The sequence below is a fragment of the Ylistrum balloti genome, unplaced genomic scaffold (assembly GCF_031769215.1).
Source record: "Ylistrum balloti isolate Yb309-2 unplaced genomic scaffold, AGI_CSIRO_Ybal_v1 Utg369998, whole genome shotgun sequence".
Taxonomy (NCBI): Eukaryota; Metazoa; Mollusca; class Bivalvia; order Pectinida; family Pectinidae; genus Ylistrum; species Ylistrum balloti.
In genome coordinates this window covers 126009-146895 of record NW_026782077.1, presented here as the reverse complement: position 1 = coordinate 146895, position 20887 = coordinate 126009, and the positions used below count along the sequence as shown (strand labels likewise).

General features: G+C 34.2%; 1 protein-coding gene across 1 annotated transcript; it reads left to right on the top strand.

Annotated features, from left to right (window-relative positions):
* The first annotated feature begins 1193 nt into the window (after nt 1-1193).
* Nucleotides 1194-14021, top strand: LOC132548025 (mannose-1-phosphate guanyltransferase beta-like). Its single transcript, XM_060211844.1, has 10 exons — nt 1194-1261; nt 3105-3260; nt 3873-3953; nt 4701-4749; nt 4886-5028; nt 5478-5636; nt 6361-6439; nt 7384-7511; nt 8026-8208; nt 10027-14021. The coding sequence occupies exons 2-10, from the start codon at nt 3132-3134 to the stop codon at nt 10156-10158; spliced, it is 1083 nt and encodes a 360-aa protein (XP_060067827.1). The 5' UTR covers nt 1194-1261; nt 3105-3131; the 3' UTR covers nt 10159-14021.
* The last annotated feature ends 6866 nt before the right edge of the window (nt 14022-20887 follow it).

The following is a 20887-nucleotide window of genomic DNA, read 5'->3' as shown; positions in this document are numbered from 1 at the left end:
CAACTTTCGGTTTCCAGAAGGGGGTCAAATTTCAAAAGTGCGATTTTGTGATACAAAATTCAAAAAATCTTCTTTTCAAAAACCAAAAGGCCTAAGGTCATGATATTTAGTTAAAGTCATACTCAAGTGGTGGAAAATGAAGTTTGTTAATATGAACGACCTTGATCGATGTTCAAGGTCATTGGAGTCAATTATGTTAAATTCATTAAAATAATGTTTTCCTATAGCCAAAACGCGCAGAGTTATCATATTTGCTATGTAACATGCTTGGATAAAGTACTACCAAAGTGAACAAAAAATATACATTCATACGTCAACTTCCGGTTTTCGGTAGGCATCAATGTTCAAGGGTTCAATTTTGTGATATAAAATTTAAAAATCTTCTCTTCAAAAACCAAAAGGCCTAAGGTCATGATATTTCTTCAATATCATACTCAAGTGGTGGAAAATAATGTTTGTTGATATGAATGACCTTGATTTATGTTCAAGGCCACAGGGGTCAAATATGTGAAAATGTTTAATATAACATTTTTTTCAACATACCTATTGCACAGGGTTCTCATATTTGATATGTAGCATGCTTGGATAAATTACTATCATTATTGGACAAAAAAACACACCGTCATACGTCAACTTCCGGTTTTCGGTAGGCGTCAAACTTCAAGGGTTCAGTTTTGTGAAATAACCTTTAAAAATCTTCTTCTCAAAAACCAAAAGGCCTTAAGTCATGACGTTTGGTCAGCATCATACTCGAGTGGTGGAAAATTAATTTAATATAAATTACCTTGACACATGTTCAAGGTCTTTGGGGTCTTATTCTTTTTCTTCTTCCGTATTTTGAGTAGTCTCTTTTTTTTAGATGAGTGAAAGAGATTTTTAATTGTTTGGTTAGTATGAAAAGTCCATTAAATTGTTTCAAACAATTTCTAGTTGTCACTTGTATTTGTAAAACAAATTTCAACTACATGACCAAAAATTGGTTCTAATATAAATCGTTACGGAAATTGACACAGGTAGCCATATCTCAAGCTTAAGATGCAGGTAGACCTATTGTTTTGGAAAATTTAAGTCGAAACAGAGTACATTCCAGAAACGAGTGAATGGGCAAATACGTAGCTGCGTCTGAAGTCCACATTAGACTTCCGGTATTCGGGTACAGCTATCGATTCAGTTAGGCGTCGTGGCGTCTAAATTACTCGTGTTTCCGGTTTCGCCCCTGTCATAGCACATCCACACAACTTTACTCTGTGTCAATTTTCAGGTAAGAAAATTGCAGAGTCATTGAGACATCTGCCTGATTATCATGATCTACACAGCATATGGTTAGGGAAACATTAGTTGACGATGAAAACCGTCTGTTGAATAACATCATGCTTCGTTCACAAATTCAGCAATCAAAACATGACATGTTGAAACGGATTTAAGCTATCAGACAAAGCTTATATGTATCATTGTTTTTGTGTTGTCATGGTTTATAATTGACATTAGTGACATTATTCCAGTTTTTGTGAGATGGGACTTATTATTAGTTCTCTCCTAATAAGCATTGAACAGTGTCGCGATATTTCAACACCCTAAGGATGCCGGCCCAAGGGATGTAACTCGTGATCCGTATATTCTTAATGTATCCTCCAGCACATAGTGAGCATGAAAAATTACAAGTTGCACAGTCTTTTAATCATTTGAGTATTATTGTTCTGTATCATCATTAATCTTCCATGGTTAGAATTTTTATAGGAGACATCTCCTGATCATCATATAACTTTAGATATGGATATTGCGACATTTGTTTTGCCTGCGTCCATTATTTACTTACGACTATTACTTATTACTTATGACCAGGGACGTATATGACGTATATACGTCCCTGTTATGACTGATAAGTGGATTCAGGTTTCAAACTCCTATAGTATAGAAATATCTTGCTGGCTGATTTTATTATCTGATGTTGCTGTGAAAGGAGCCTGTCATAAAAGTTGCCTGTTGTAAACCTCTAACATTGTTGAGTAGTCCGACCTAAATTGCAGATTAGTTCAACTTTTCATTGTGATTCCAATTTTCTCTTTGCCTTGTAAATGATATGATACTTTAGAGTGTTTGATTCTGAAGATAAAATAAAGCAAAAAATGTGTGTTTTTGTAGCATATTGGAAAAAATTATGGTAAGTAAGTAAGGACAAAAATATTGACATGAGATCTTGATTTTATCAATTCATCTTTGAACTGGAAATAGGAAATATTTTTGTTTTGCCAAAATGAAAGTAGCAGAAAATCACATGTTTGCATAATGCTCAATCCAATCAAACTAATTTCCAAACATTTTTGTAATGCTGGGTGATGCTGATAGCAGATGATAAGTTGGTTTGAATAATCTTTCCCAGTCTCCATCATCCTGAACAATGCAGATAATAAGTCTCCAATATCTTTGTTCAAAAGTGGCGATATTTTATCTTATCAACAAGAAAATAGGAAATCTAAGGAATTATGTCGACTTCAGAAAATGATACAGTAATGTTTTAAGGTCTTGCCATTCTTACAAAACTTCCTGAGAAGGAGATGGTTGAAATGGGCTCTGTTTTTTATATCGTGATCTGTGTTCGATCAATTAGAATGTAGATTATTTTGATGGCTTTAAACCGAAATTCTTGTGAAGAGATTGTAAGCATGAAATAAGATTTTTTTCAGTATTTCAATCATTAACTTATATATTTGAATAATAACATTTTTTTTTATATCTACATGAATACTTAAGTAGATATTTTGTGGATCAAGATAATTCTGAAGCAATCATCAGTTTCTAACTTCAATCAATACTACACTAAAAGTTCCATTGACCCAGCTGGCCAATGATGATCACATTTGAACCAATTTTTCTATTTCTACACAAAAAGTCCATATTCAATACTTAGGGCTCACATTAAATCCAACTTTAAAGGATATGCACACATTGTCTTAAATCCATTTCTGTGACGAATTTGAAGTTTTAACAAAAATCCTTTCAAATTATATAAATCCACTTATTGTATAGAAGAAATAGCTGTCATACATGGAGATCTTTCCAGTAATATTTTTAGAGCATCGTTAATTTTGTTTAATCCGTTTCAGGTTCTGATCTAAAACAGAAGTTGAAGAATGAAGGCTTTGATTCTAGTGGGAGGCTATGGAACAAGGCTACGACCTTTGACATTAAGTTGTGCAAAGCCGTTGGTAGAGTTTGGAAATAAACCTATGCTTCTACATCAATTAGAAGCACTGGTTGAGGTAAACAGGAACTTTTCTCTCTCATTGTGTGATTACTGTTATTAAAAGAATATTGTTTTAAATGTTACAAAAAAGCACTGTAACACAATAACATATATAGGCACCAGTGTATGTCAACACCTGATGATAAATATAACTATATAATTGACAGTTCTTATTGAAATCCTTGCAAATAGTTCTGATTCTCCTGTAATAAGCCATCCTTTTGCTTACTTCGAATCTGAGGTTGTAATTGGTACCTCCATGATACTTGCAGGTTATCATGTGTTATATAAACATGCACGTTTCATAAACAATATAGAGTATTGCAGAACCCCATATTCAATAGCTTTTTATCCATATATGTAGTATAGCATTGGTCTCTGTAATCAGGAATTTCATTTTGGAGTCATATGATGAATATATTTTTATTTTGTACTAGAATGACTACCATAGAGAAGATGATTTGAACTCTTTCTGTATTTTCTGCAAACTAAACATCAAATTTGATATACTGTTTTAAAATTCCATTACACTGTATTGTATTTACTGCAGTCTGTGTATGGAAAAAGTTCTGTATAATAATCAATACAACGTGTTGTTTATAGTTTTTATGTATGATTGGTTTACTAGGCTGGTGTCACACACATTGTACTAGCTGTGAGTTACCGTGCCGACCAGATGGAACAGGAGATAAGGAATGTGGAAAAGAAGGTAAGATATGCGATCAAATACCTGGTATTTATCACGATCAAACGTGACATTTTACATCCAGTTTCTCTATCAGACTGGATGGTCACCAAGGTAGTCATATACCTGGTATTTATCACAATCAAACGTGACATTTTACATCCAGTTTCTCTATCAGACTGGATGGTCACCAAGGTAGTCATATACCTGGTATTTATCACGATCAAACGTGACATTTTACATCCAGTTTCTCTATCAGACTGGATGGTCACCAAGGTAGTCATATACCTGGTATTTATCATGATCAAACGTGACATTTTACATCCAGTTTCTCTATCAGACTGGATGGTCACCAAGGTAGTCATATACCTGGTATTTATCATGATCAAACGTGACATTTTACATCCAGTCTCTCTATCAGACTGGATGGTCACCAGAACTACATTTTTCCCATTAAGTATATTTTCTATGTTCTCAGTTACATCATCTGATATGTACTTAATTTTGATACTAAAGGTTGTACACAGCATGATTTCCCTGTAACACTTTTCAAGGACAGATAGAGTTGTGGGTCTTTCTTGTTATTTTATTGTCCATGCCATTTGATTGCATTACAAATACTATAACCGGTACCCATGTCAGTCCATCATGTCCTGTCATGTTCTCTCTTGTTCAAAATCAATGTCGATCTTGGTAACCTCTTACTGCTTTCTACAACTAGATATTTCATATTACATGTTTATATATGAATGTTTTGCTTTTAATTTTCAGTTGGGTGTGAAGATAATTATATCATTGGAGTCTGAACCTTTAGGAACAGGTAACAAAATATCAAAGATATTGATCTGTGAATCAAACTTTAAACATATTTGTTAACTTGAAGCTGCATCATTGTGTGTTTCGACTAATCTATATCAGTGACATGGCACTGCATTGTTGTTGTTTTTGTCTTACAGCTGGGCCCTTAGCATTAGCCAAGGATCATTTAAATCAAGATAACGAACCCTTCTTCGTCCTCAACAGTGATGTTATATGTGACTTTCCCTTTAAACAAATGGTTCAGTTTCACAAACATCACGGCCGAGAAGGAACGATAATGGTGAGAACGTTTACTTACGTTATACTTATCTCATGCATATCAGATTTTACAACATCAACATTATTATAGATAAATTGTATAAACACCAAAATTATAGTTAAAGATGTCAAGGAATAGGAGTCAGAAATGTGAAAGATGGAATCATTTAATACAAGGGCAATATTACTGTTTAATATTTCTACTCAAATTAGATCGCAGTTAATTTCCAGATACCTCAGTGACCTCAAATGATGTATGAATAAAATATATTGTAGTCATTTTCTGCCTCCCTCACTATTTTTCCCTTTTCTTTATTAAAATTTGTCCCTTGGTATCAAAATGCAGTTGACAATACTTTGTAGACTAAGTAATTCTGATCCTGATTGTAAGTAAAATATGAAATGTTTTTCACGAAGCAATAATTGTTTTATGTGAAACTGTTGTTCATTGGATGAATTAAATTGTTGCAGGTGACTAAAGTCGATGAACCGTCCAAATATGGTGTTGTTGTTTATGATGCAGAAAATGGCAGAATACAACGCTTTGTTGAAAAACCACAAGAATATGTCTCCAATAAAATTAATGCTGGGATGTATATATTTAACCCATCAATTCTCAACAGGATTCCTGTAAGTACTGCTTGTCTGATTGTATTTTACATTCTCTTCCATTACATTTTCCACTGCTTTGCTTTACAGTAACCACATAGATAACAATGGTAAAGGTATATATAATGTTATATTAGGATTTGGCTTCAAATAGTGTTATACTGTTAAGTGAATTTGAAATTCACCTTCACAGTGTGAATGGAACTGGTGTATATTGACATGCAGTTTCTATACATTTCTACAATGATAGTAATTTGGATGTGTCCATAGCTCCAAAGGTCAGATATTTGAATTGTTGCTTAGTTTTTACCTTAAGAAGGAGCGGGTGAACTCTAGTCTGGTTTTTACCTTGAGGAGGGGAGGGTGAATTCTAGTCTGGTTTCTACCTTGAGGAGGGGAGGGTGAATTCTAGTCTGGTTTTTACCTTGAGGAAGGGAGGGTGAACTCTAGTCTGGTTTTTACCTTGAGGAGGGGAGGGTGAATTCTAGTCTGGTTTCTACCTTGAGGAGGGGAGGGTGAACTCTAGTCTGGTTTTACCTTGAGGAGGGGAGGGTGAACTCTAGTCTGGTTTTTACCTTGAGGAGGAGAGGGTGAATTCTAGTCTTGTTTTTACCTTGAGGTGGGGAGGGTGAATTCTAGTCTTGTTTTCTCTTTGCCCAATCTCCTGCTACAATCCTTTGTTTATGTCATTGATATCAAGTTTGATGATTCAGAATCTGTTATGAAATACTAATGCTGATTTCAGTTGAAACCTACTTCTATTGAAAAAGATGTTTTCCCACACATGGCCAGTGATGGTGATCTATACACCATGGAACTGCAAGGTATGTCTTGAAGATGTATGAAAACTTAATATCTCAGGCTTTTTTTTATTGAAAAATATATTCACAAGAAAATTATGTATTGTCATTTGGCCTCAATCAGTTCATTTATCACTTAAATTATTTGTACATTTATGTATATCAATAACACTTGTGATCCAATTTCATATAATAATGTAGATTTAACAAATGACAAGGGAGGTAATTCAAACACAATTGTATGACAAATTGAACTAGGATTTATACAGGAAGGACGAATGCAGGTTTATACTAATCTTATTTTAATTCCATATGAGTTTTGACAAAGCTTTTAAAAGGTATAATTAAATATTCATGTCTGTCACGAATTGGTGATGAAGCAGTTTGTCAGGGTATATGAAAGGGGTCCTGTTTAGTAATTAAATGTAAACTGTTGTTTTTATTATCTGTTATGTTGATTAGAAACTGTATAAACAATAGATACAATGATTGTCAGTACAACTTAAAAAGTTATTGATAGAATTGTTTTTGCTTACTAAAGGGAGAGCATATAGTTGTCGCTTTGTCTGTTTGTCTGTCAGCCATAATTTTGCCTGAAGCAAAACTCAAAAACTACAAGAGGTATCAACATAAAACTTTAAAGTAAATAGATCTCAATGAGGGGAAGTGCAGTGTACAAGAACCATAACTCTCTTTTGCATAATATAGGAGTTGTTGCCCTTTGTTATTTTGCATACTTAGATAAGTCTCATTCTAAGAGCATAACCAGTCTCTGATGGCCCTTTTTCATTTAGTTGTTATAAGTTTGTGATCAAGTCTATGTATAAAAAAAACAACATCATTTCCTTAAAAAAAATACCCCATTAAGTTTGTCAGAAAAAGATAATAATTTGGACTGATTTTTATTTCAAATTAGAAAATTTCATAATTATGTTATTGAAAGCTTACCATGTTATTTTACATGACAGGATTTTGGATGGATGTTGGCCAGCCAAAAGATTTTCTCACAGGAATGTGTATGTACCTAGGCTCCCTACGTCAGAAGTCCCCTGACCAGTTACACAGCGGACAAGGCATTGTTGGAAATGTTTTAGTCGTAAGTTGATTAAATCAAACCAAATTCTGATTTTGTTTCAATAAAATTTAATTGGTTAGTGTTATTAGAAAGAAAAAGAACTTTCTAATATCAATTCTTTTTTAAACTTACCAATATATTCCTCAATAATTCCAATCCCAGCCCCAACCATATCTATTGTGAATCAGTACAGTTACTCACAATGCTTTATCCTTGTGCTGTAATAAGCCAACTCCCTGACTTTGAGTAACAAGTCATGTATTGGCCCTCTGGGGTTCTGTAATAAGCCCACCCCCTGACTTTGACTTTGAGTAAGAAGTAATGTGTTGTCCTTGGGATCTTGTAATTAATCCAACACCATCACCCCAACCCCTCTCCCGTTCATTCCCGAAGTTCCGACTTTAAGGAAGAAGTAATGATTTGAACATTGTAGTCCTGTAATGAGTCCACCCATAAACTTTTTATAAAAAGTTATATGTTGTTGGCCTCATTAACTTATTACAGAATAAATACCTTGTAATATCTTTTATCACAGGACCCAAGTGCAAAGATTGGTAAAAACTGTCGCATTGGTCCAAATGTGACTATAGGACCAGATGTCGTTATAGAGGATGGTGTGTGTGTGAAACGATGTACGATACTTAAAGGGGCGACCATCAAATCTCACTCCTGGCTAGAATCTTGTATCATAGGCTGGAAATGTGTTTTAGGGCGATGGGTAAGTATACTAAGAACAGAGAACACCTTCTGAGGTTGATTGGAAAATGTGCTAAAATAAAACAGAATTCCTTCCTAGGTTGATGGGAAAATGTGCTAAAAATAAAACAGAGAACACCTTCCTAGGTTGATGGGAAAATGTACTAAAAATAAAACAGAGAACTCCTTCCTAGGTTGATGGGAAAATGTACTAAAAATAAAACAGAGAACATATTCGTAGATGTATTGGTAAGTATACTAAATTCAAAAAGGGAGCTTCTTCCTAGTGTTCTCATCACTTCATTGGTGCTTGAGTGGAATTACATGTACATGGAGTTTATTGATTTATGATAAATGTTCAGAAATATATTGATGTTCAGTATAGATATATTGATGTTCAGTATATAGATATATTGATGTATATTGATGTTCAGTATAGATATATTGGTGTTCAATATAGATATATTGATGTTCAGTATAGATATATTGGTGTTCAATATAGATATATTGATGTTCAGTATAGATATATTGGTGTTCAATATAGATATATTGATGTTCAGTATAGATATATTGGTGTTCAATATAGATATATTGATGTTCAGTATAGATATATAGATGTTCAGTAGAAATATATTGGTGTTCAGTATAGATATATTGATGTTCAGTAGAAATATATTGATGTTCAGTATAGATATATTGATGTTCAGTATAGATATATCGATGTTCAGTATAAATATATCGATGTTCAGTATAGATATATTGATGTTCAGTATAGATATATCGATGTTCAGTATAAATATATTGATGTTCAGTATAAATATATTGATGTTCAGTATAAATATATTGATGTTCAGTATAGATATATTGATGTTCAGTATAGATATATTGATGTTCAGTATAGATATATTGATGTTCAGTATAGATATATTGATGTTCAGTATAAATATATCGATGTTCAGTAGAAATATATTGATGTTCAGTATAGATATATTGATATAGATATATAGATGTTCAGTATAGATATATTGATGTTCAGTATAGATATATAGATGTTCAGTTTAGATATATTGGTGTTCAGTATAGATATATTGATGTTCAGTAAAAAACATTATCGTTACGCAATCTGTTACAGAAATACAACTGTTCCAAAGAGATGGGGTATTTTAGGGTAGTTTGGACACGAAAATTAATTATATTTTATTACCTGATATATTTTCCGAACTCCAATTGATTGATGAAAATTACGACATTCATATCGTACCTTGTGTTGACACTTAGTAAATTCGCAAATGCCTTGTCGATGATGCGTTTCCAAACAAATTTACTGAGGGAAATGTGCACGTAACGTTTGTTGACACGAAAAATTACATACATTGGTCTATTTTCAATCCTATTTTTTTTCGCAGCATTAATCAAATCCTGTACAAAACAAGCATTTTTATCGATAGACCGATCATTTTGCAGTTGATTAACAACTTTTACAGCACCACAATTCTTCAGGCATTTAATAAATATGACTCGAAGTTTCACTACTCCAGAAATGTCACACTTTTTGCCTATAATTTATCCACTGACGGTGTACAACTTGTTCTGCTTCCTTGTTATTTAATCAATGAGATCAATTTGTTTTTTCATATGACGATAAAAATAAACCAACTTTGATATTTAAACAATGTTTATTCTCCATACTTGGATGATTTTGTTTGTTTTTTTATTGGATAAACTACTTTGACACTGAAATTTCATTAGCGAATTCTCGCCCATATACATGTGATAAAATTATGATTTTTGTTTTTTATGAATTTAATTATTTATTTATTTTATTCATTTATTTTTCAAGGTGAGGATGGAGAATGTGTCTGTGTTGGGTGAGGATGTTACAGTTAAGGATGAGCTGTACATCAACGGTGGACGAATTCTACCACACAAATCTATAGGAACATCAGTACCAGAACCACAGATCATCATGTAGTCTACAAATCATAGGGTGGATGGTCTGTGTACATCAGTCTCTCATCAGCTCTCAGTGTCAGTTTTAACACAAAACTGTTAACAAAAATCCCTTTTTTTATTTTTATTTAATTTATTGATAAAAAAAATTACAAAGTTTATTTAACAGAAATATGCAATCAAGGAAGACAATCTATGTAGGATTTTGAATAAAGGAATATAGACTAAAATGTAATAGGATTTCTTATGATAGAATTTCTCTAGATGTTTAAGATCTGAAGAGGTTGTTTTATAAACAATAATTGATTTTATGTAACATTCCAGCATGTTTTTAATGGAACTCTGCTAGATATGAGGTTTTGTGGTTTTAAAGTCATCTTTAGTCAAATCAAAATTGATGTTTAAATATCTGCTTTTGTGGAATTGGGTCACGGATCAAATCACTATATTTTTACCTTTTTTATGAAAGGTGAATATTTCAAAATCTTCACTTTTTGATATACAACAAAAATAGATTCATTTTCTGTATAATTTTTTACATGCCGCTGGAGGCATTCATATATTGGCATCATCTCTTCCGTGTGTCTGTCTGTATATCCATTTCTTGTGAACGCAACTCCTCCTAAACTAATCTTCAGATTTTCATGAAACTTGTTCAATGTCATAACTACAACTGGTTCGTTGATTTTTGTAAGATTTATGTCATTTTCAACTTTGTATCTGTAGCTTGCTCATAGTTGAGCCTTGTGAACGCAACTCCTCCTAAACTAATGATAAGATTTTCATAAAACTTGCTCAATGTCACTAATACAATGGGTAGATGTGCATGAAGGGTCAATTTTACGGTTCATTGATTTTTGTAAGATTTATGATACAGACATGTTAAAAGTGATAATTAAAAGGACCAAAGTTGATCTTTATATTTTGTGGCTGCGTATATTGTGTCGACGGCACTCTTGTTAATTTTTGTTTTGTTTAACATAGATCAGTGCAATTTGTCACGGGGGTTACTCCAACATATATTGTACATATATCTGAAGCTGCAGTAAACATGTTGTGTTCTCTTTCCTTAAACAGTCAAAGTAAATTAAAACAATTCAATTTCCCCTTTTTTTTCTTTTTTATTTGCAACAAACACCAACTCATTGTCTAAGCTATGCTGTATAATTATATAGAAGGCATTTTATAATACATCAGTAATGTAGTATTATGTGGACCAGAACTGTGGTTAGAATCTCTTTTTGATTTACTTGTCATTAAGGTCTTTAATTAGCAATACACCTTGGATGATTTTTCTTTTCAAAATAATAAAAAAGAATCTTGACCTTCTTATTAATGTAGCATAATAACATTGTTTACAGCTTTGTTTACAGCTGGAAATATCAGAAATAAACATTTTCAATTATGAAGTAATTCAGTTTGAAAAAAAGTTCCTGAATTCAAATGCATACAGATTCGTGGACCTTATGGTTTGTTTTGTGGGATGAATGAAAAGTACTTTTAACAAGTAAAGGGTGTATTCATTATGTTACTGTATTGTCAGTCATTTATGCGATGATGAAATTTTTGCTTTTTCCTGGTACATGAACGTGATCATGAAAATACGATCCCTGAAATGATAAGACACGTGTGTATACATGTCATTTTATATTCAGATTGTGAATTTTTCATTCATGGAAATATTGTTCATTGGTTTGAAATGAAAATTGCAAAAATTTGATTTGTATGATTGCTATGAAATCCATGAATATTTTGAGACACTGCTGTAAATAGAGGGGACAAAATCAGGTGCATCTCTATAAATATACTGCTTGTTCACGAAAGAAAGATTACCTGTCTGGCATAATTGGGCTGTATTTTTGATTGATGGGGTGTAGTTTTGACTTGTTTGACCAGCATTATACATTTCCTTTTTTAATTATGTGTATTTCATGTTGTGTATCATTGTACAAGTCACAAAGATTAAACAGTAAACAAACAAAAAAAACCCCCAACCAGTATATATATGTAATTTCACATGATCGGATGATATGAGTGAAGTGTTGATAAGTGTACCTAGATATGTATCTGTGGCAAGTATTGACACATATGAACATATGCTAAAGCTGAAACCATTCTATGCAAATTGTGTCAGAAAGTTGAGTTTTATAGCAAAGATTTAAACATAAATTCTATACACCAAACCATTAAGACTCTGCTGAAAAAAATCAATCTCTCTAATTGTGAGATTAACTAGCACATTACGTGAACTGTTTGTTTGGTAGAAACTTTAGTTTTTGTGGCTATGGAAAACTAATAAGACTGAGGATGAAAAGGTTATTTTTACTGTCACATTAAATATATCAAATATTAAAAGATTTTACCCTTAAAATGATGTCCTAGGTTTTGAACCAAACAAGTCAAATATTTATGGATATGGGAATTCCAAGTGTTGTGAAAATACCAAAACTGGTATTACTGTTGCACTGATCTAGCAGAAAGTATTTTTCTAGTCGCGGGAAACATCTAGTATTTAACCAGTGTGACCAGTCTGATTAGGATTTAAGGAGTGTCATCAAATTTTGTATCTTTTCTGATAGTGTTATCAGTGGTCACCGATAACAGTGTCATTGTATTAGAAATATGTACATGTGTTCTGAAAACTAAGAGTATTATCAGTTGTTGTTAGAGTCTAGCTGACAGAGTGGATGACATAGAGTGTAGCTCATTGTAGCTGAGTATTTACTGTGTAGATTTTTGTTTTGTTTTGGGTGTATTTATTTTTTAAACATTTATCAGTGTAAATATGCTTAAGGCTAGTTTTTCAAGGGTTCAACAGTTCAGTAATAAGATACAAATAAAGAAAACTAGACAATGTGATATGATGAATAAACATTGGTAATCATAGGAAGCAGAAAAAGACACAGTGAAATATTTAAAGATTCTTGTTGTCTATTCAGTAATTCTAACAAGAATAAAAACAAAAAAGAAAAAAAAAGCTAACTTACAGAAATTTAAATCATGGAAAATAACTTTATGTTTACAGTTAAAAAGTTTAACAACATTAAACAACATTTATTTGAGAGAATTGAATTGTGAAAACTGCTTAGTATGATGATATAGGTTTTTTGTTATAGATAGAGATGTTGATCCTGGGTGATGTAAAACTGCTGTGTGAAGATGTGAGTGATTTAACATACTTGTATGTATATATAGGTATTGTCTGGATGTGTTTTTTATACAGCCGATATTTTGTAATACAAAGTGATATTCTGGCAGCAGCTATCGTCTTCGATTTCATCTGTGAAATAGAAGCAGTCATGACTTTAAATATTTATAAAGATCTCAAATGTACACATAAATATCATGTTGACTAAATATAAGGTGAGTACTTTTAGGAAGTAAAGGTATGATTGTGTAACTGCCTTAGCTGATACCATGCTAGTTTACTTACATATGTAATGTTATGCCATGAATTTATATATATATATATATACATATATATATTTGGTCTGTAGTAAGGAGGATAAAAATCCTCAATAGTTTTTATGTGATGGTTTTTAATTATACCCTGTCATATATACATGTCAGAATAAAACTTTGGTTATTTGGAGTTCTATTTACTTTGAGGGATTTAGTTTAGATAACTGGGAAATACTGGCTTTAATTGTGTAAGGAACCAGAAAACCAATGCATATATGTTTATTTATAATTACACACTTGTAAAGTACATAACAATGTAGATAGTTGGATTTTAGCTTAAGCTGGTTGTTTTATTGCAGGGTCTCATACTGATGGCATAATAGACAAAAAACATTGACAAAGATTATTGGTGATGACAATATAGATGATCTTGTGATGAATAAACTTTGTATCATTTAATGTAATAAAATCTTGTTGATTGCACTTCCATTTGAAAAAGAATGTTTAATTATTTTTAATCAACATCATTAGAAGAACTATGGATGGGCCATAATTGACATTTTATGAAAGTGTTTTGTGAATATCCCCATTCCACAGTGTGATTTCTATCGGATTTTGAATATAGTCACTATTCAACAATTAGGATGTTGACATTTGAAGTTAATGTTTTTGTTTCTAGGTACATTTAGAAATTAATCAATGTAATCCAGATCAGGAGCACAGAACAAAACCTGAACGGTTTACAAGTTGACCGATGCCAAAATGATAGAGAACAAAGCACTTGTGAGCTGCTCATCGAAAGGAAAAGCAAAATATTGACTTTTTCATTCCTGATGCAATGACAAAAGAGTTGACTAGTTTAAAGTAAAAAAGAAATGAAGAAGTTTAAGCAGTTTAACTCTGAACGGAGAATGCAATTTTACAATGAATAAGATCAGCGAAAAATTAAAAGTTGAGATGTTAAAATGCAGAATGAAAGAATCAACACCAAAGATGGGAGTAAAACAATTAAAGGAACACCCAACCAAATGGCAGCACCGAATAAAAATCAAGATTGAACTCTTCAACACACAATACGAGTGACGATAAATGAAAATGAAAAATTTAAGAAGTTTAATACCGAATGAAAGTGATGGAAATGAAATTGGAAAATTTGCATATGTAGACACAGAAAAGTTCTTCAACAATAGTATCCAAACAGTACCTACTTCTGTCTATAGTATTAGTACAGTATCTACTTCTGTCTATAGTAGTACAGTACCTACTTCTGTCTATAGTATTAGTACAGTATCTACTTCTGTCTATAGTATTAGTACAGTACCTACTTCTGTCTATAGTATTAGTACAGTATCTACTTCTGTCTATAGTATTAGTACAGTACCTACTTCTGTCTATAGTATTAGTACAGTACCTACTTCTGTCTATAGTATTAGTACAGTATCTACTTCTGCCTATAGTATTAGTACAGTACCTACTTCTGTCTATAGTATTAGTACAGTACCAACTTCTGTCTATAGTATTAGTACAGTACCTACTTCTGTCTATAGTATTAGTACAGTATCTACTTCTGTCTGTAGTATTAGTACACTATAGTATTAGTACAGTATCTACTTCTGTCTATAGTACAGTATTTACTTCTGTCTATAGTACAGTACCTACTTCTGTCTATAGTATTAGTACAGTATCTACTTCTGTCTATAGTATTAGTACAGTATCTACTTCTGTCTATAGTATTAGTACAGTATCTACTTCTGTCAGTATCTACTTCTGTCTATAGTATTAGTACAGTATCTACTTCTGTCTATAGTATTAGTACAGTATCTACTTCTGTCTATAGTATTAGTACAGTATCTACTTCTGTCTATAGTACAGTATCTACTATTGTCTATAGTACTGTATCTACTTCTGTCTATAGTATTAGTACAGTATCTACTTCTGTCTATAGTATTAGTACAGTATCTACTTCTGTCTGTAGTATTAGTAAAGTATCTACTTCTGTCTATAGTATTAGTACAGTACCTACCTCTGTCTATTAGTACAGTATCTACTTCTGTCTATAGTATTAGTACAGTATCTACTTCTGTCTATACTATTAGTTCAGTATCTACTTCTGTCTATAGTATTAGTACAGTATCTACTTCTGTCTATAGTATTAGTACAGCATCTACTTCTGTCTATAGTATTAGTACAGTACCTACTTCTGTCTATTAGTACAGTATCTACTTCTGTCTATAGTATTAGTACAGTACCTTCTTCTGTCTATTAGTACAGTAGGTACCTTCGCTGAAAAGTACCCAAGTCACACCATATATGATATCCTGGTATGCTTAACCTTTCACAGGGTCATGGATTTGTAATAAAACAGTTAAAGTGTCCAGTTCTTAATTAGGTAGATCTGATGTGAAAAGGCACGGGGTCACGTGTCAGACCACGTTATTTTTCCATGGGTACACCAGCTTTCTTCCACAATAGGATCCCCCGCGCGATCCAACTAGGCAAATAAAGTGATATATATAAGCTGATAGCTTTTGTGAAATAAATCAAGATGCAATTAAGACTGTCGTCGATGAGACGGAAGGCGTTTACTCTTCCGGAACTCCCAGGGCTCTTTGTGTAAATGGTGTTTACATCTCGCAGTTAATTGAAAGTTGAAGGACTTGTTCCTGGTATCACGATCCCCAAGATGTCGACATTTTGCATATCAACTGACAAGGTTTGAAATATCGATCACAGTTTGATGGTGATCACGATGGCCTCCTTGAAGGCTGTTCTGTTTCCTTTATTCGGTGTAGGGTCCAATGAGTATGATGCTTGTTTGTATGCGTGGTGGGTTCTTGTTTTTACCTTGTTCTCATAGATAACCTGTCATAATTTATTTAGATTGACCAAGATTTAGATGGCGAGTGTCGTCGGTGAAGCAGGGGACTACCTTCCAGAACACTTGGTCTTATTCTACATGTAGTTTTTCAGTGTTTTGTCCACCATGTACCCTCTTTTCCTCGATATAAAGTTTAAATTCTGTTTACATGTCGATATATATATCTATCTATGAACATTTCCGTTCGCTCCTTTTCCATCAGACTAATAAAAGACACTTGGTGCTAGATAGTATCATACTCAAAACCAACATAGTCTATTTGTACAAGATTAAACACAAATTATTTCTAAATGTTTTGCTGTAAAAAGAAAATTGTAAGGATATCACTCACTTACATATGTTGAAATACTAGAAGAAATACGTAATATGTTCCACAATAAAAATGTATTTTGGTCTTTACATTGCATAACCTGGGTAGAGAGTTTGTTTTCAGCAGTATTAGACAAAATCAGTTAGAAACAGTAAGCTGACCCTCTTTGACATCAGTTCCAGTGGGGAACGAATATTCGGGGGATCTGTTTGTTGTTAGTGTTCTGGTTCCCTTCGGGTCACCTCGTCATATTCTTTTTGTACTTTTTTTTTCAGGAGTCTCCGTGTAAATCTTTCCTTTAATCATATCTTGTCCTATTTTTACTGAGCCTGAGTTTAGAATATGATTATGTTGACATGTTGATATGTCCTTGTTGGTTTTGGTAACCGTTTCAAAGTCGACTTTTTGTCCACGTTTTTTATAGAACACATCCAAACTGGATACTTAAAAATAATTTAACTGGTGCAGTTATCACAGACAGAAATACGAGCTCTTCAGTGCGATGAAATAAATCGGTAATTATTATTATTATTTTTACAGAACAATGGGACAATGGGACAAAGATTGCTCAGTAAATAGCAACTTTATATACAAATTTTTAATTCGATACAGTATGCCTAAATAGTTAATTATACTGCTTCATACAACTCTTTTGTCCTTCTAGGGCTCGTTAGTAAGGCGAAGGGCCTAAACTTTGAAAAGAGGAGGTGAGCGAGGAAAACCAAACGGATCGAAAGATATGTCAAAATTAGGTAGGAAGGTGCATCAATCCCTTAACTCAACAAATGTGTGAATTTTCACCTACATTTCTACAATGTGTCTGGTACTTTCGAAAGAATATTAGATACATGTATATGAATTAAAACGTGACTTTCAGGTTACAGCAAACCACGGGGTGACGTATTCCAGTTTATTTAGCGGGGAGATTGAAGAAAGTTCATGTTTATATATTTTTGAATGAATTGTTGTCTGTGATTTGTTATTTGTCTAATACAGAGGTGGCGCCTGGGGAATATTGGGCGTACTGTATATATCGTCTTACAAAATTTTGTGATTACCAGAGTTATTTCCCTTTGAGCAGAAACTTGGAATGTGGTATCAAAAGTACAACATGTTTCAAGTATGTTCCATATTTTATTTGGTAATTTGAATTTAGCAAAATAATTATAAATATACATCTTAACATGTTTGTTCAATAATACGTTTTATATAGAAGATTAGTTTAACTGGGAGACGCTTAAAATTTAAACAAGGGACAGTTACAAAGCTGATTTGTGTATCAGTCAACATTGTATACGCTATGTAATACAGACAATTTCCAAACGTGTCCAGCCAAAGTTCTTTTGTATTTGTTAAAACGATCGACAATGTGTGTTATTGACAATGGTCAGACATTTTATCATGCACATTTTTTGAAACTCGAAACAGCTGACGCTGATTCTGCTTAAAGTGCTGTATGCGTGTTGTATTACACAGCCTAAACTTTAACAATTATATCTTTATTGTTTTCACAGTCATTCCTAATTTGGTCCTGCGGTATCGAGTTCTAAATTTGCATTATGAGACGTTTGTACAGTCTTTGAAGCTGATATATTTTTTTTAGTGTAAAATTTCAGACATTTTCTCCTGGATTTTGTCATTTGTTATGTAATTGAAACTGATCCTGTTCATAATTAGTGTGTTTCAGTCTTAAAAAATATATTCCCTTGATCTTTTAATGAGAGACCCGGGCCCGGGGGTAGGTTGGTGAAGGGTTGGGGGGGTGGGGGTATGGGGGGGGGGGTGGGTGTCACAGACTCTCGCACATCTATGAGCAAGTGTTAAACAGAAGAGTGTAGCCGAATTGACTTCCGTTCATTGTTACCAACTTTATTCTTCGGTCTTTAATCTGTTTACCATTTCGTCACACTATTTCCGACCTCAGTGTACATAGGATTATAATGTCTCGTACACTACTTACGTCAGTGTTAGTACGCTCCACACTCAAGGTAACAGTGTAGATCTCGTACACTATGTACGTTAGTGCTAGTACGCTCCAAACTGGTTTTCTGTCTGATGAAGGTGACTGTATAGATGACTTATACTACGTAAGTCAGTGATAGTACCCTCCGCACTGCTCATTTGTCTGATGAAGGTGACCGTATAGATCTCGCACACTACGTACGTCAGTGTTAGTACGCTCCACACTGGTCATTTGTCTGATGAAGGTGACAGTGTAGATCTCGTACACTACTTACGTCAGTGTTAGTACGCTCCACACTGGTCATTTGTCTGATGAAGTGTAGATTTCGTACACTACTTACAGTGCTAGTACGCTCCACACTTGTCATTTGTCTGATGAAGGTGACCGTGTAGATCTCGTACACTACTTACGTGACCGTATAGATCTCGTACACTACTTACGTCAGTGTTAGTACGCTCCACACTGGTCATTTGTCTGATGAAGGTGACAGTGTAGATCTCGTACACTACTTACGTCAGTGTTAGTACGCTCCACACTGGTCATTTGTCTGATGAAGGTGACCGTGTAGATCTCGTACACTACTTACGTCAGTGCTAGTACGCTCCACACTTGTCATTTGTCTGATGAAGGTGACCGTATAGATCTCGTACACTACTTACGTCAGTGTTAGTACGCTCCACACTTGTCATTTGTCTGATGAAGGTGACAGTGTAGATCTCGTACACTACTTACGTCAGTGTTAGTACGCTCCACACTTGTCATTTGTCTGATGAAGGTGACCGTATAGATCTCGTACACTACTTACGTCAGTGTTAGTACGCTCCACACTCGTCATTTGTCTGATGAAGGTGACCGTGTAGATCTCGTACACTACTTACGTCAGTGTTAGTACGCTCCACACTTGTCATTTGTCTGATGAAGGTGACCGTGTAGATCTCGTACACTACTTACGTCAGTGTTAGTACGCTCCACACTGGTCATTTGTCTGATGAAGGTGACAGTGTAGATCTCGTACACTACTTACGTCAGTGTTAGTACGCTCCACACTTGTCATTTGTCTGATGAAGGTGACCGTGTAGATCTCGTACACTACTTACGTCAGTGTTAGTACGCTCCACGCTGGTCATTTGTCTGATGAAGGTGACCGTATAGATCTCGTACACTACGTACGTCAGTGTTAGTACGCTCCACACTGGTCATTTGTCTGATGAAGGTACGCTCCACACTCAGTGTTAGTACGCTCCACACTCATTTGTCTGATGAAGGTGACCGTGTAGATCTCGTACACTACTCACGTCAGTGTTAGTACGCTCCACACTGGTCATTTGTCTGATGAAGGTGACAGTGTAGATCTCGTACACTACTTACGTCAGTGTTAGTACGCTCCACACTTGTCATTTGTCTGATGAAGGTAACAGTATAGATCTCGTACACTACTTACGTCAGTGTTAGTACGCTCCACACTTGTCATTTGTCTGATGAAGGTGACCGTATAGATCTCGTACACTACTTACGTCAGTGTTAGTACGCTCCACACTTGTCATTTGTCTGATGAAGGTGACCGTATAGATCTCGTACACTACTTACGTCAGTGTTAGTACGCTCCACACTTGTCATTTGTCTGATGAAGGTAACAGTATAGATCTCGTACACTACTTACGTCAGTGTTAGTACGCTCCACACTTGTCATTTGTCTGATGAAGGTGACCGTATAGATCTCGTATACAACTTACGTCAGTGTTAGTACGCTCCACACTGGTCATTTGTCTGATGAAGGTGACCGTATAGATCTCGTATACAACTTACGTCAGTGCTAGTACGCTCCACACTGGTCATTTGTCTGATGAAGGTGACCGTATAGATCTCGTATACAACTTACGTCAGTGCTAGTACGCTCCACACTGGTCATTTGTCTGATGAAGGTGACCGTACACTACTTACGTCAGTGTTAGTACGCTCCACACTGGTCATTTGTCTGATGAAGGTGACGTACACAACTTACGTCAGTGCTAGTACGCTCCACACTTGTCATTTGTCTGATGAAGGTGACCGTATAGATCTCGTACACTACTTACGTCAGTGCTAGTACGCTCCACACTTGTCATTTGTCTGATGAAGGTGACCGTGTAGATCTCGTATACAACTTACGTCAGTGCTAGTACGCTCCACACTTGTCATTTGTCTGATGAAGGTGACCG

Bases quoted from the DNA above. Each gene is read 5' to 3' on its own strand.
- LOC132548025 (XM_060211844.1), top strand. From the start codon at position 3,132: ATGAAGGCTTTGATTCTAGTGGGAGGCTATGGAACAAGGCTACGACCT. The intron at 4,750-4,885 runs GTAACAAAATAT...TTTGTCTTACAG, and splicing joins GTCTGAACCTTTAGGAACAG to CTGGGCCCTTAGCATTAGCC. The intron at 8,209-10,026 runs GTAAGTATACTA...TTATTTTTCAAG, and splicing joins AATGTGTTTTAGGGCGATGG to GTGAGGATGGAGAATGTGTC.